This window comes from Suillus paluster (genome assembly GCF_016628075.1).
Source record: "Suillus paluster strain FC165 chromosome Unknown EDB91scaffold_44, whole genome shotgun sequence".
NCBI classification, from domain to species: Eukaryota; Fungi; Basidiomycota; class Agaricomycetes; order Boletales; family Suillaceae; genus Suillus; species Suillus paluster.
In genome coordinates, this window is record NW_024537604.1 from 130,585 (window position 1) to 145,317 (window position 14,733).

The 14,733-nt window shown below is 43.3% G+C and overlaps 3 protein-coding genes across 3 annotated transcripts; 1 reads left to right on the plus strand and 2 right to left on the minus strand.

Moving 5' to 3' along the window:
* Positions 1–1,819: 1,819 nt before the first annotated feature.
* On the plus strand, positions 1,820–3,537 carry EDB91DRAFT_1250520 (uncharacterized protein; the record flags this gene model as incomplete). Its single annotated transcript, XM_041323237.1, has 4 exons — positions 1,820–1,982; positions 2,042–2,459; positions 2,525–2,795; positions 3,493–3,537. 4 exons carry the CDS (start codon positions 1,820–1,822, stop codon positions 3,535–3,537), a joined length of 897 nt encoding a protein of 298 aa, XP_041175129.1.
* Positions 3,538–3,615: 78 nt separating this feature from the next.
* On the minus strand, positions 3,616–5,720 carry EDB91DRAFT_1083758 (uncharacterized protein; the record flags this gene model as incomplete). Its single annotated transcript, XM_041315674.1, has 9 exons — positions 3,616–3,734; positions 3,793–3,905; positions 4,006–4,021; positions 4,122–4,333; positions 4,367–4,461; positions 4,643–4,747; positions 4,799–4,912; positions 4,947–5,389; positions 5,531–5,720. The coding sequence occupies 9 exons, from the start codon at positions 5,718–5,720 to the stop codon at positions 3,616–3,618; spliced, it is 1,407 nt and encodes a 468-aa protein (XP_041175130.1).
* Positions 5,721–8,239: 2,519 nt separating this feature from the next.
* Positions 8,240–8,850, minus strand: EDB91DRAFT_1056392 (uncharacterized protein; the record flags this gene model as incomplete). The annotated part of the gene is made up of 3 exons (XM_041314000.1): positions 8,240–8,397; positions 8,445–8,658; positions 8,707–8,850. Coding segments are annotated over 3 exons (516 nt in total), but the record flags the coding sequence as incomplete, so codon positions are not given.
* Between the last annotated feature and the right edge of the window lie 5,883 nt (positions 8,851–14,733).

Genomic DNA, 14,733 nt, shown 5'->3' on the forward strand with positions numbered 1-14,733 from the left:
TCGTCTCTTGCGAGGATGGAGTATACGAGTGTCGAAGGACAAATAGAATCGTGCGAAGGATGATGATAGGAGCGTCGTCTAATAGTCGCCCGAAGGTTGGAGTACAAGAGGGCGAACACAATCAAGTCGGGTGGTAAGAAGACTTAACCTAATGTTATGACCCACGTCCCTTAACCTAACTAGTAGGTGTCTGGAGTTGGTATCACACCACAGGACTCAGTCAAAGAGGATAAAGCGAGATGGATTGAGAGGGAACATCTAGGCCCTACAATGATGTAGAAACGAGGAGGTTAAGTCTAAGGAGTACTACTGACTACTACCTAGACTATATACTACTATTGGGGCGGAGCTATCTGAGTATGAAAGGTATGTGATATAACTATATACGGTCATAACATTGCACCTAGGGTATAGGGCTTCTTATCAACCAATCAACTACAAGAAGAGAAGGGTAAAGGGTTCATAGGGCCAAGGGTATCGGTAATTAAGCAGGGTTCTCAGGGACTGCTTCTATTCAGGGTAGACGGAGATTAAGAAGGGTGTGAGAGAGTTCTGTGACAAGAAGTCTCGAGCGGTAATTAAGGATCTCGATTAGAGATAGGATCTGATGATCTAGATCGAAGGATCTAGATAGGATCTGGATCTGGAGATGTATCGGGTACGATCGGATCTAGGGTTCTCCAGGGTCTTCGGTAATGAACATGCTTCTCTATGAGCGATGCTTCTGTGATAGGGGTTCGGGGTTCTAGCTGTGACTGTGCAACAGGTTTTAATGTAAGGAGTTCGGTGAATGACAGAGGTAACTCTTAACATGTCATGAGAAGTGAAGGTGTGCGATGTGAAGGGATATGACTCTTCGATAGATAGCTCGTAAAGGACTCTCGGTTATGGTTCGATCATAGAGGCATGTAGATGCTTATGATGTAACCTGTTTGCCTAATCGTAGGACTTCTTAGGGTATGATGAGTTCGGTTGTCTAGGGTTACGAATAAGATGGATGACGTTGATATAGTATAGATATGATGTAAAGATAGTGATCGTTAATCGGTTATCCATCTTATCTTATCAGGGATCTATCTAATCTAATCTTATCGGATAGGGTGACTTATGGTTCGATAATCGAAATTTAGATGCAGTTGATAACATTCATGACAATATCTTCCATTAATCGATGTTGAATACTTGTTTGAGACTTAGTGAAATCCATGTGCACACAGTCTGCATGCAATGCTATGTACACCAGTACTGTCATGGTCACCATTAAACACTCCACACCACCTGCAGCACAGCACTTGGCATACTAATCTTCAAATTCCCAGGGCATCATACACCTGGTGCTCCTGTGAGAGTTTTCAGTGCAGATCCAGTGTGGATGGACAGAGGCTTCAAGAAATTCAGACAGCTGTGCAGCATCAACATGCAGATTGTCACGGTCATGGTCACTATAAATAGCTCATGGCCATTCTATTTAGATCATGGTCATTCTACTCTACTGAACATCATCAGCAAAACCCTGATTTGGCTACAGCGCCACAGCCACACAGCGTGTCACAGGTCACACAGAGTTTTTTGTAAAGGCTCTGCAGCATCACACAGGTACTGATTCTATGTAAAAATGAGTGTAATGTAGTCACAAACATATATATAACAAGATGGTATGCTAACAATTATGTTTTATTGAGAAATTGTGTAGTGTGCAACACTGTGCAGTGCTGTACATGGGGGGACCTCGCTGTGACACTGTGATTGCTGTGCAGTGCTGCACAACACTGCACATAGGGTTAGGGTTTTGCTGATGATTGCGCCAATGTACTCCGTCATGCACGGACCAGCTCATTCGGATGATTATGGATTTGTTATCTCATTGACACTCTTACTGCTCACAGTTTCACCTTACATTATCACCATAGCAGATACTTATATGTGCTTGGGGCTTTGTATTATTTCCTTGTCAAATCAACGCCAGTATCTGGCCTCTCTCCGTCTGTTCACCCTCTTATTGTTCTCGCTCCGCTCGCCTCATTGAGCACCCATTACACAGATCAGCAACTTGAAGCATCTTGTGCTGCAGAAGCAGCACATGAGGACCTACATCAACCAGAAGTTGAAGGTCTTCAACCTGATGCGCATAGCGACTCATCTGAAGATGAGCCACCTCAGGATGGTTTAGGGGGTGGGATAGACTACAACTATCACGATGGTGTGGACAATGTAACTGGAGAGCCACAACCTGAGAATGCAAACACGGACATGCCTGCCCAACCATTTCCTGAGTTGGACAACATCTTTGATGGGTGGGATGAACACCTACCTGACCTCGGTCCACTAGATGAATTCAGCACAGACTCTGATGAAGAAATCTTCGAACATCTTGGGCGGCTCAATGTGGAGGATTCCGAGGACTCCTCAAGTGATGAAGAACCTCTCATCCCTGAGGGGGAAGATATCAATCTTGATGAGTGAGAGGATGGTGCCCTATTCATATCTCAAGGTGCTCATTTTGATTTCTCCGATGTTTGTGAAGCTGCCGACATTCACACAAACCCCTGCCCTGCATGGATGACCATCCTGCAGTCCGTAATGCTTATATTCAGGCCTTTATTTCAGCAGCCTTCTATGATGCTACCCACGCAGCTGTGTACCATGACCTCAAAGGCAAGGAACACCTCCTCCACACAGCTCAACAAGCAAACCCAGATATTGAATATCCAGGCCTGGATGAATTTGCTCGCACCCTGCCTACCCTCCTCAAGTGCCTTGGTCTGTCTACTGACCAGTTTATCATATATTTCTTTGTATGTGATGTATGCTGGAAGCTCCATCATCCTTCTGTACTTTCTGAACTTGAGTCTCCCAATTGCACTGTCGACAACTGTGAAGGGACATTGTATATGCAAAAACAACTGTCCAACGGCACCACCAAATGTACACTGATAACAATTGTACCCTTTGTACCTTCAGAGTGTGCATTACAATGGTTTCTTCTACATCTGGGCAAGTGGGAATAGCTCCAACATTGGCATGGTCCTGGGGATGAACCAAGCCAAGTCCCTCCAATTCCTGGCAGCGGGTTTTATTTGTTTCCTGACCCATCTAAGCCCATGAAAGACATCTATGATGGATATGGGTGGTGTGCAATTCAAGCAGGCTTAGAATATTGAAGGGGTGGGCACTGGGAGATTCAAGATGTGGATGTTCATGAACTTCATCAATGCTTCGTATCCCTACCTTGTGGGTTGGTCTGGCAGATCAATATTGATTGGTCCAATGAATTGCTACTAATATTGCACCAGCTATGGTCAAGCACATTAATTGTGTGATCATCCTCAAGTCTGGTCTATTGACTGGAGGAAGATATATCAAACCAATGCAGAGACTTTAACTGATTTTTTGCCAATATTATTTGGCCTATTGAGGCAACTCTGCATATGACCATGTACATGCACTGCTGTTTTTTGTTTGCAATGGCACACTTATTAATGTCTCAAACAGAGCAACCCAGAGGCTGACATCGAGATTGACATTGATGACGATTGATAGTTGTTAATGCAGCTTGTTCTACTCATACAGAATTTCATTTTGTTGCACAAGAAACCCATCAATTAGCCTAGCTCCTCACTCCTCATCAAAGCCTAGCTCTCCTTCATCATCAGCGAGCTCTGCTTCAAAGTTGTCTTTGGCTTCAGCATGCCAGTGGTTAGCATCTTGCTCAGGTACGGGGACCATTACTTGATCTTCAAAGAAAAAGAATAATCAAATTGTCGCTGTAGCTGACACCACTGTACCACATACCGTCATTGATGGTTCCATTATACCTTGTGGGGTCCTGTGGACGTGCACGCAGCCACTCCCAATCAATCAGCTCAATAGGAATTCTTGGACTTGTCTTAACATCAGGTAAATCTCTGTCCTGTGGTTCACCAATGACTCAAGTGTGATGACGGCTGGATTTCTTCATCTCCAATGCCACCATATTCAGGTGATCAACAGCTTGATTGAACTGACAGAGTTTCAACCATATCTGAGAGGCCCAGAGTCATTCTCTAGAGTACTCACTAGCAGTGCTCAGTACTTTTCACGGTGCGTCACCCATGCTTCCTTCAATGGTGCCTTCCACTTACCCTTCAAGTTAGACTTCGTATCTGGCTTCTTTCGGACATCTTTTTCTTCCTCTGTATCCGGATCAATGCCCCCACGATCATCATCTCCTGACTGCATGCTCTCATCACTGCTTTGGTATGGCAACGTGAAGGCAAAGTCCCATTCAGGAGTCTTGAGATTCGACTTGTCCCGGATACTGATTTGCTTGTCAAGTTTCTTGACCGAAATTGAGCTGAAAGTGGAATGTTCCAGAAAATCGTCTTACCACTCATTTTCGTGCTTCCCTTCATGCCACCCTTGGGTCAGTCTTTCCTTTTGCCCTTCCAGTTGACAGTGCAAGCTTATTTGCACTGCAATAGTCTGCAGCATAATGTTTGAAGTTTTCATGTAAGCATCTGAGAATATCTTCATCTGTCTTTGAATTAATGAGATCAGCCAAGACAATAGAATGACATGATTGGATGTTGACCCTGACATATTGGACAAGATAGATGTGCCAAGATGCATTGTTACTCCAATCTTTGCTGAAGTCAGGTCAAACCTGGTCACCATCAATCTGCGACCCATTTACATGTGGATGGTACTCCCTTATTGCAGATGGTTTTGTTATGCCAATTGCCTTCAAGAAGCACTTGTGGACTCCAGACTATTTCAAGATAAGTGAACATTGCATGAATTTGTCCCTTTTGTCACTTACATTCCAAATGTTATCTTTTGAATTGTCACTAATGGCCTGTGCTGCCTTAGACTTCGAGGACTTGGTACTGCTTTGAAGTGTTTTCTTAACCACATCGACATTCGAAGAAAGTGACTCCAGTGATGTGTAATGTGTGTGATTTGTTAACTTCATCTTCAAGCTGATTCTGAGCATCGTGCAGTATTGTAACTTGGTGTGGAAGCTCAACCAGCTCTTCCACCTGTTCATGAATGATGTCCCCAGCTTCTTCTAGCTTCTGCTTCTGGGATTTGAGCTCGTGCTCGAGTTGTGTAATGGTATCCATCAGCCACTTTGGGATGGCAACTTGTGCACCTGCAATTGGTTCAGTCTGGGTGAGAGTAGCTGCAATTTGTTTATCGCCTGCTGATGTGGGTGGGGCTACAGATGATGAACGCAAGCTATTTGGAGTCATGAGGGCAGTCGATGGTGTGAGCGAAAATTCTATCAGGGTTGGCAAAACTGATTCCGAGCATTTTTGGGGTATGACAGACATCTCCTGGCTGGATAAGGTGAAGGGATGCACAACAGCAGTGATCGGATGGGTCAAGGCAAATGGGTTCATACTTCCCCCTGCAACACTGGTTAGTGCTCAGTGCTGCAGCAATTCTATAGGTGGAGGTGGCATGCAAGTCCTCTTGACATCAAAGTCATGGCCTTGTGGTGATGAGTATTCTGGTACCACAATTGCTGGGTCTATTGGTATGTTGGCACCTTCGTGTAACAGAGGACTTGCTGATTCCTGTGTATTTTGTGAATCAGGCTGCGTATATGCATCATAGTGCTGGTGCTGAGGCAGCATAGCATCAAAGGACTGTGGTGGGTGAGGCGGCATGGACTCCGGAGGGACAAGGTGAGGTACTGGTGCTGTCTGCTGGTTAATGAGTTGTGATGACTCTGTCATTGTCAGTGTGAATGGATTAATGAACCCTCCAGAGGTCTGTGTTGGCACTACTATCTTCTTGCCACATTTCGAGGCCACTGGTGCATCCCCCGCTCAATCATCAAGCTTCCACTTGGGTGCTAACTTCCTCCCAGCTCCCTGTGTCCCTATGGAATTTGCGTCCTGGCCCAGTCCACCCCAATCTGTTTGTGCCTTGCGAGGAGGCATAAGGGCTGAAGAACTCATGTATGGCACCCAAAAGATGTGTTTCAAAAGCTTCAAAGGGCTCAGATGGTTGCTTGGAGTTGGTACAGCTGTATAGGTTCACCAGAGAGGTCTCTGATTGCTGCAGAGGGTGCAAGAAGGCATATGAGGGAGCATGCGCTGTATGTTGGGCTACATATGGACAAATTTTTGACAGGTGGATAATTAGAGAATCTCAAATTTTAACATCAAAAACAGATGAATATGGGCTCATTCCGACGATATTCCACCAATCTGAAAATCATTGACTATTTGGTTGATTATCATTGGATATTGTTAAGACCATGCTCAGGGGTAAGACAGAGTCTGAGGGGCTTGGCTTCAGCTTGTGCGCTGTGCCCCTTACCCAAGTACATGCCCCTAATTTCAGATTGTAGTCTGACTTAAGTTCTACGAGCTCCAACAGGACGTCAGAGCAGAGGCTCTGAAGGTGGGCCAATGGACTACCAGGCGGGTGCAGGAACATTGGGTGAAGGTTAGTCCACCTGATAGGAGAGAGTTGGAGGACTACTGCAGTCGGAGCTAACAGTAGAAGCAGAGCGGACAGGATTGCTCAGACGAAGTCCGAAGCAGAGTGGAAATGGAGAGGACAGAGGTACAAGAGTACTGGGCTCAAGTCCGAGGCGTGGGAAAGGTGGATGAGGCACAGGAAGTCGGATGAGCAGGAAAGGCGGCCGACCTAGGGAGTCAATCCCCTAGGCCAGCAAAACAGAAGTTGTCTAGGGTATTGCCCAAGAACAAGAACAGAAGAGCAAGGCTTAGGAAAGGTAATATTCAGACTAAAGATCTACAGACAGGTGTACATATGCTTATATACTCTAAGTAAGTAGCATAGCATAGCAGGAGGCTATGTGCTGAGTGTACAGAATTACTAGAAAGATGACTGAGACATACGAGAAAGAGGCTCGGAGAACAGTATGTACGTGACAGATCAATAATTACTCGGGTATAGGAATTACCAGTGATCCGAAAGGAGGAACTATAATACCAAAAAGGAGATAGGACCAGTTGAGTGGTTCCTAGTCTAGGAGTGGACCGGTAAGGTGGTCAGACGGACCAATAGTCGGGTGGAGTGACACAAGAGAAACTGAAGGAACCAAGTGGGTTGGGAAAGTGGAGATGGTGGAGGGAGTAGGAGTAGGATTGGGCGGACTAATATGGTGGAGGAGTGGAGCTCCAGATAGGGTCGGATAGTAGGGATATAGTGTTGGAGGAAATAGGGGTAGTGTTGGAGGAGTGGAGCAGAGTTGGGTGGAGGTAGCAGGGCTAGTCCTGCTGAGATGCACTTTGTGCATTTGTTGGAGAGGGATTGGAGTGGATGTGGAAATAGGGGGGTCGGACCAGCAGTAGGGACATCTATGAATGGTATTGGGAGTGGTTGAATCTGGTATATGACAGATATTTACTCTTTCCATCAATATTTTGCCATTGATAAAAATGCATCAAAGTCTGGTGAGAGTGAGACAATATGAGTAGTGTTTGAAAGTCTGGTTGCCAAACCGAAAAAAAACTGGTAACTGAACCGGACTGCTAATGGTTGCAACCAGACCAAGGTTGTGGTTGCCTTACATTTTGCTAAACTCCAGTTTTGGTTGCCTGAAATTGACCAGAAATTCAAGACTGATAAAAAACCAGTTGCACAATGATACAACAAACTTCTAATTCTGAGATATGTAAGGAAAGCAAACTAGGCAGTGACCATCTCGTCCTCAATATGATCCCACTCAACCATATCCTTGTCAAGGGACAGAAGCTCTTTGAATTCCTCCAGCAAGACTTCCTGTATAGTGAAAGAGTTGGAAGCAGCCCTATCCACAATGGAATCTCGCCATGTATGCTTGAGGATCTGGAGTTGCTCAAATTTGTCTGCACCAAGTCTTGAGCGGTGATCTGTTGCAATCTCTATGCCCACTGAAAACAGTCATTCACATGGGACTAAAGATGCTGGTATTGCACAAACATCCATTGTGATTCTCGCAAGGGTAGGATAGATAGATGAATGTTTCTGTGTGATATGAGATAAAAAATATGTTGGAACATATTAGATAGACTCACCGACCACCACTGAACAATGTCTGTCTCTTTTGTAACATCCTCTGGTATATCCTTGAGGTAACAATGAAGCTTGGCTGCCCATCCAGTGTTGTGCTCATAGACTGCCTGCTGAACTAACATGTAGCAATAGTGATTGTATTTGGACCATGGTTTTGACAGTCGAGACTGTTGAGTTGTAGTCGATGGTGTTGGTGGTGGCACGTCCTGAGTCTACAAGTGCTTTATGTGTGGTCCAATACTATAGTCTTTTCAACTATCTTGAGAGCTTCATCATACCAATTTTTTGCATTCAGATTCCCAGCAGCCAATTCCTTGGCTTGTTCTTCAGGACTGCCCCATGCCATTGTGATGTATGCGAGTTTGTAGTATGGGTGTAGTACTGCACATTTAATTAGTCAAAAATACAATACAATATGATAGACATACCAAGCGCAAGAATATAGACAGGTTTGTCGTCAAATTTGCTATAATACTTTCCAATCTTTGCAAGACCCTGCTGGATAGCCTCCTTGTACAATGCAAACCATAAATTCTCACTCTTTGATTCCCAAGCTGTCTGTGGCTCCTCCATAGCAGGTATTGCATTCCATAGTGTTGGTTGTTGTTCAGAGGAGAAGTATTGTTTAATATCATTAGCATCCTAAAAATGTCGGTCAAAATTGCCGAAGAGAGACTAGTTGTGACCTACCAAGATTATGATTTGTGTATTGTTCACACACTCCAAGCCCAATGCCTTGAGTGCAAACACAGTCCATGGGATGTGCTTTGTGACCCATCCATGGCATCGAATGGATGTGATCGGCCAAAAAAGCTCGTCAGCAGAGGAGATGAAGAGATTGATAGCCTGTCATAGGCGATAGGCACGTCCAAGCATCCCATGAGCAGTTCCCTAGCATACATTACTGTGGAGAGGGATTTTGAGTGGTGTCGGGATCCCACACTTGACTTGCAAGGTCTCAAAATATTTGATGCGTTGACTTGAGGACTGAATCTGTAAGATATATTAGATGATAGAACTTGTGGGCAGCAGTGAAAATGTACCTTAATGGCAAGTGTACACACCGCAGCTACAACATCAAGCAAGTCTCCGAGAACGTGGTTATTAGGGAGCAATGGGTCAAACTCCCATATTGCGGTTGTAGTCTCAACATTGGTGATGCATGTGATAACTGACATAACATCAGTGATGGTGAGGTTGACCACATGGGCAAGACAGGGGAGATGATGTCAAGTGGCATTGAAGTTGTATATATGGTGGTGGTGAAGTAGTGTCTCAATGATGTCACAAGTGGTGTTGTTGTTGCTAGTATTGTCAGCAGTAATACAGAAAAGCTATTGCAGAACTCAGCACACAAAAATTGAGACCTGGTTGGTAGAGTACATACCTTGCTTGATTGCCCTTTGATAATTCCTGCATGCTCATACAATCCAAAAAGATACTGTGCAAGATTATGCCCACTGTGCGCTCCAGATATACCTCTGAAAGTGATGACTTGTGAAACAAGTGTCCATATACCAGAGGCATCATTAGCCTCGATACAGTGAGCCGTTAAGCCTAAAAATGCGACCTTTGTCTGATCAACAGACCACAAGTCTGTTAAAATAAGGCCGGTTGTTGTAGCCTGTAAACATTTTGTGAGATATTTCAGAGGAATATGGAGCAGTACTAGTACTCACCTGCATTCGGACCTTGAGACCCTCGATAAATTCAATGAATGTGTTGTGGATGTAACCCAACACATCATGAGTTGAAGGTATGTCCGCCAGTATAGCATTTGGCCGCATTGCCACCAAACAATTTCTAAATGCGGGTTTGTCAGTGTTATGACCAGCGTTCACCGAATGGTAAAGGCAAGAACATAACCACTAGGACTCAGTTACAGTTGATGATAAAAGCAAGGATAGGATTGAGTGTGAACATCTAAGCCTACTACAAGTGTAGAGAATGAAGAGGTTAAGTCTAAGGAGTACTTATGCTAACTAACCTACTTATATACATAATATTGAATCTGAGATATCTGAGTATGAAACAAATCAGCCAATGAGAAAAGAGTTGTATGATAACTGCGGATGACATTGTGATATATAAGTGATGAGATCATAGACAGAGATTACGTGATAGGAAGAGAGATCATTCTAGCCTGTGGAGTAGGGGAACCAATCAGAGATACAATGGGTGATATGTGAAGAGGTGAAACTGTGACAGTAAGCGAAGTCACGTGACTGGTTCAGGAATGAGAAGTAGCCGGAGGAAAGCCGAGAAACGAAAAATAGTTCATATTGGGAATTTGTGACAGTCAGCCACTACAAGGCTCTGCACAACAATGCTGTTTCAGCATTTTCCCAATCTCATGTATCATCAATATCATCACTCACCTGGTCATTGCAGACCACAAATTCAGCAACTGTGCATAGCACATCCTCCCTTGAATACTCTTTGTTTTGCAACTTCTGCAACATCTGGCCTAGATTTTGTTGGACATCTTTCCCTTGTTTCTTCCTATTCGCTTGCAGCTTCACTATATCACGCGGTATTGCATGGTGATTTTCCTTCAGGCCCAGTTCTTTGCATTTGCTCTTGTATACCTCATAATGGCTTCAGATGTGTTGCTGACATGAAGAATTACTTCCAACATGGAATGCCTTGCATTTTCCATGCTTTGTGACAAAATCTGTATCATCTCTACAGGTGCAATGTAAGTACTTGTCAATATTAGTATTTGATCTGATATACTGACTTGCATGCATTGCACCAGCGCCCCTTCAATGTTTCTACATTTCCATTAGTCTGGCAAAACTTCACCGTACAACGATCCAAGAACGCAGTGAGTAAATCAGCTGTACTTTGTTTGTTCATTTTCAGCACATTGGGTAGAGTAGCGTGGTGCTGTTCCTGCAAGCCATCGCTGTCCTGCTATCCGGTGATGTTGAGCTGACATCCAATACACAGATGTCAATGATACAAGTCATGATTACCTCTTTGTCTTCAGCATCCTCAACAAGAGGCTCAATTTCTATTACTTCTTCACTGGCCTTGCTCTCATGGACAACCTCGTCAATAGTGTTTTGATGTGCACACTTATATTTTGCAGGACCTGGAGGTTTCTTTTTCAAAGTATGTTTTTGTTCAGCCTCACTCTCACTGGTTTCTGATTTGCTGTTGCTCAATATAGCTTTCCATTTGCAATTCTTCCCTTTTGGTGACACTTGCTTCATCTTTGGAGGCCATGAGTGCTTGGCTTTGGCAGATGTCATTGCAACAACCTTTTCTGTGGGTTGTTGCACACAGGTTGACTTCATGGTCAGGTTGAAGAGAAGATTGAGGCAGTGGGGAGATGCAAAGTATTGATTAGTTGGTAGTGTCTTACAAAATTATTAAAATACAACAATGTGCAGAACATGTTCCTCTATGACAAAGTCTAGACCAGTTACAACCAGTCCTGGACTGGTTTTTGAAAGACCGGTTGCAACCTACTGTAGTGTGGTCTGGCAACTGAAGGCAACCTGTTTTTGAGAGTTCAGTCCAGTCTTGTGAAACTACAATTAAAATTAGGTCTGGTCCAGGTCTGGTTGTGCCAAAAATGGCCAAAAAAACCAGACTGGACTGGACTTTAAAACACTATGTCAGAGGTATGGAATTCAAGAATATACTAATGACCTGGCCTGTCAGATGCTTCATCAGATGGAATCTTTACCAAATCCATTGTTGCCTATCCACATGAAGGAACACCTGTATAAATATGGACAGAATCCCTCATATACCATGCCCAAGCAACCCGATCCCCTGCTACTTCATGAACACCTCACAAGGGAATAAGAGCAAGGGGAAGCTCAGTCACAAGCCCATACCAGGCCAACCCTACTGCAACAACTGCCATATCTCTGGCCACTTGACCCAAGACTGCTACTCAAAGGGGGGTGCAAAATATGGTCAGGGACCATGACACAAGAAGAAGAAGTTGAAGAAAGATGACAAGAGCAGTGACAAGGATAAGAAGTTGAAGAAGGGGAAGTTGAAGGCCAATTGAGCTGTCACCAAGTATAGCAACTCTGAATTGGACTACCACCATTCAGACACTGAACATTCCTCCTATATGACTAGTCACCCCTCTCACCCTCACTCTAGCTGGATCCTTGATGGCAGCTCAGTGACTCAAATATACACTGAGTGTTCCACTTTCATAACATTTACCCCAATGCAGAACCATATTTACAGCATTGTTAAAGACAGCCCCGAGCTATAAGTTCTCAGATATGGGTCAGTCACAATATTCGCCTCCATCAAGGGATGAGCCAATCACAGAGGAATGGAGATTACCAAGAGGGGAGGGCAACTCACCATCAAGAAACCCAACAGTGAAGTTGTTATGAAAGGTCAACTAACACAAAACCTATATGAAATTAACAGTGTCACTGTCCCACCTTCAACCAGATATGACATCAACCCTACTCCCACTCCTACCCCTATCCCAAGTAAGGGGGTGCTGAAATTAATGACTACCACTCATCCCACTGTCTGATTCAAGGGGGTGACACACAGAAATCCTGCCCCAACCAGTGGCAACATCCTGACACCAGAACCAGAACCAATACCCCAGGAACCATTATTTTACCCTCAAGCTGACTCACATCCCATCAGCCAAAATGCTTGCAGACAGACCCACAATGCCACTCTCATTTCTTGCCTTCCAGAAGATGATAGAAGAACTGCAGCTATTGCTAGTTTGAGGGGGTGTGTTGGAAATCAACCCGTCAATGTAGTATAATTTTTTCTCTTTTTTGTTTCAGACCTTCACTCACTATGCCAGTGGACTTACCATATATAGTAATTCCATGTACCATAGATTTGCTACACTTATTTCTCCCTTTTCCCCAGTCTCTTATACTCAACTAGGGGTAAGTTGTAGATTAGTATACCTAACACATTCCTTACTGATGTGCTTTAGAACTTACACAAGTTCTCTTTCTTTAGGTACATAATATAGTCTCTTATACTTGACTGGGGAACTCACATGAGTTCTCTTTCTTTAGATGCCTACTGTCTTTTAGGAACCAGATCATCCTGGATGCACCAGTGACTCAGCTGAGCATGTCCCCATCATTTAAAAGGTCAGAGAAGATCATAAACCAAGTTTCAGGATCACAGGATTTTTTTTCATTACTATAATCTACTCCCTCCTCCTCTCACCTAGTGCAAATGTCTGAGTGTGGGCATCATCAGATGGAGATACCCAATTTACCTGATTATAATACCTATAGACCTATATGCAAGTGATATAACCCCCTGTAGATGACAAAATACCTGTTGAATGTGGTTATCTAGTGGTATGACCTTCCACACAGTAAAATGGACATAACTTATGTTCCTGACCACCAAATTTTATAAGAGTGAGTGGAATATAATCACAGTAATACCCTTCATCCAATGAGATACTCATCAGATAATAAAAAAAGTGACATATTTTATATAATATACAGCCATGTAGTGTATAAAGATATTTTTTCACAAGTTTGAAATGTATTTCTGAAATGACCCTATAAATGCTTCTTTCCTTCTATAACCAATTATATAATTTCCTCTTCCCCTCTCTAACCATATTAAGACTTTCCTCAAAGGAAAACATTATACCCCCATAATGTTTTAACTCAAATAGATAGTTCCTTTAATTTCTCCAGATGCCCCCCTGATGCTGGGCCAAAGATTTTCTTGAGTTCCTCATCATCCTCTACCTCTGGCCATTTGAGAGTATAATCTTTTTGAAGATCTTGAAGTGAGTTGTTTCCAAGAGTTGGTCTATCTGAGGTGGGATCATCAAGTAGATCAATGTGGCATTCAGATTCAAGCATCAGCAGCTGGTGTAGAAAAAAAATAAGTGCTCGAGCGCTTATTTTATTTAATGTCTTGTACTTACACAACAGAATTTCTTGACCCCAGCAACAAGCTCAGGGGGACTGGTGGTGCAATCTTTGAATACATGAATTCCCCCAAGCTGTGGATCCATGGCAAGACCAATAATCTTCTGTGTGATCTACCTGTTGTGCTCTGATGATTGGACATTGCTATGCTGATCTATGAGAAAGTGCTATGCTTACATTCAAAGCCTTGGTCAGTGAATTGGTTGCTTGCTTCTGAGTCTATTGAAATAAGTGCTCAAGCACTTATTTTGAGGCATGTCTAAACTTACCATATTGTCCTTTGTCTGGGTGGGTAAAAAATAAGCACTCAATTGCTTATTTTGAGGCATGTCTAGACAAGACTTACCACCTTGGTCTTTGTCTTGGTGGGTAAGAAATAAGTGCTTGAGCGCTTATTTTGAGGCATGTCTAAATTTACTGTTTGTTTCTTTGTAGACCAAACATTGTATATCAGAATCAATATATTGTATTGAAACTTGATTTTTGAACTTACATCTTGAGGCATGGTCATTGTTTGTCCTTGTTTGTTATATTTCCAAAATAGGAAGGTAGAGACATGAGTTTAAGTTGCGAATTGCCATAGTCACAGCTTGCTGACTGTATATATGATACCAGGGACAAACAAATACAAATACTAGACTGTGGGAATTTTTAAAAATACAAAAAAGTCTTAGTACTGAGAGTCTGGACTGTATATGTAATATAAGAGACACACAAGTACAATTGAACAACCAATGATAGACTGGGAAATTTAAAAAAAAGTTGTAGTACTGTTCAAGGAAAGTCTGTGAGTGGTCTT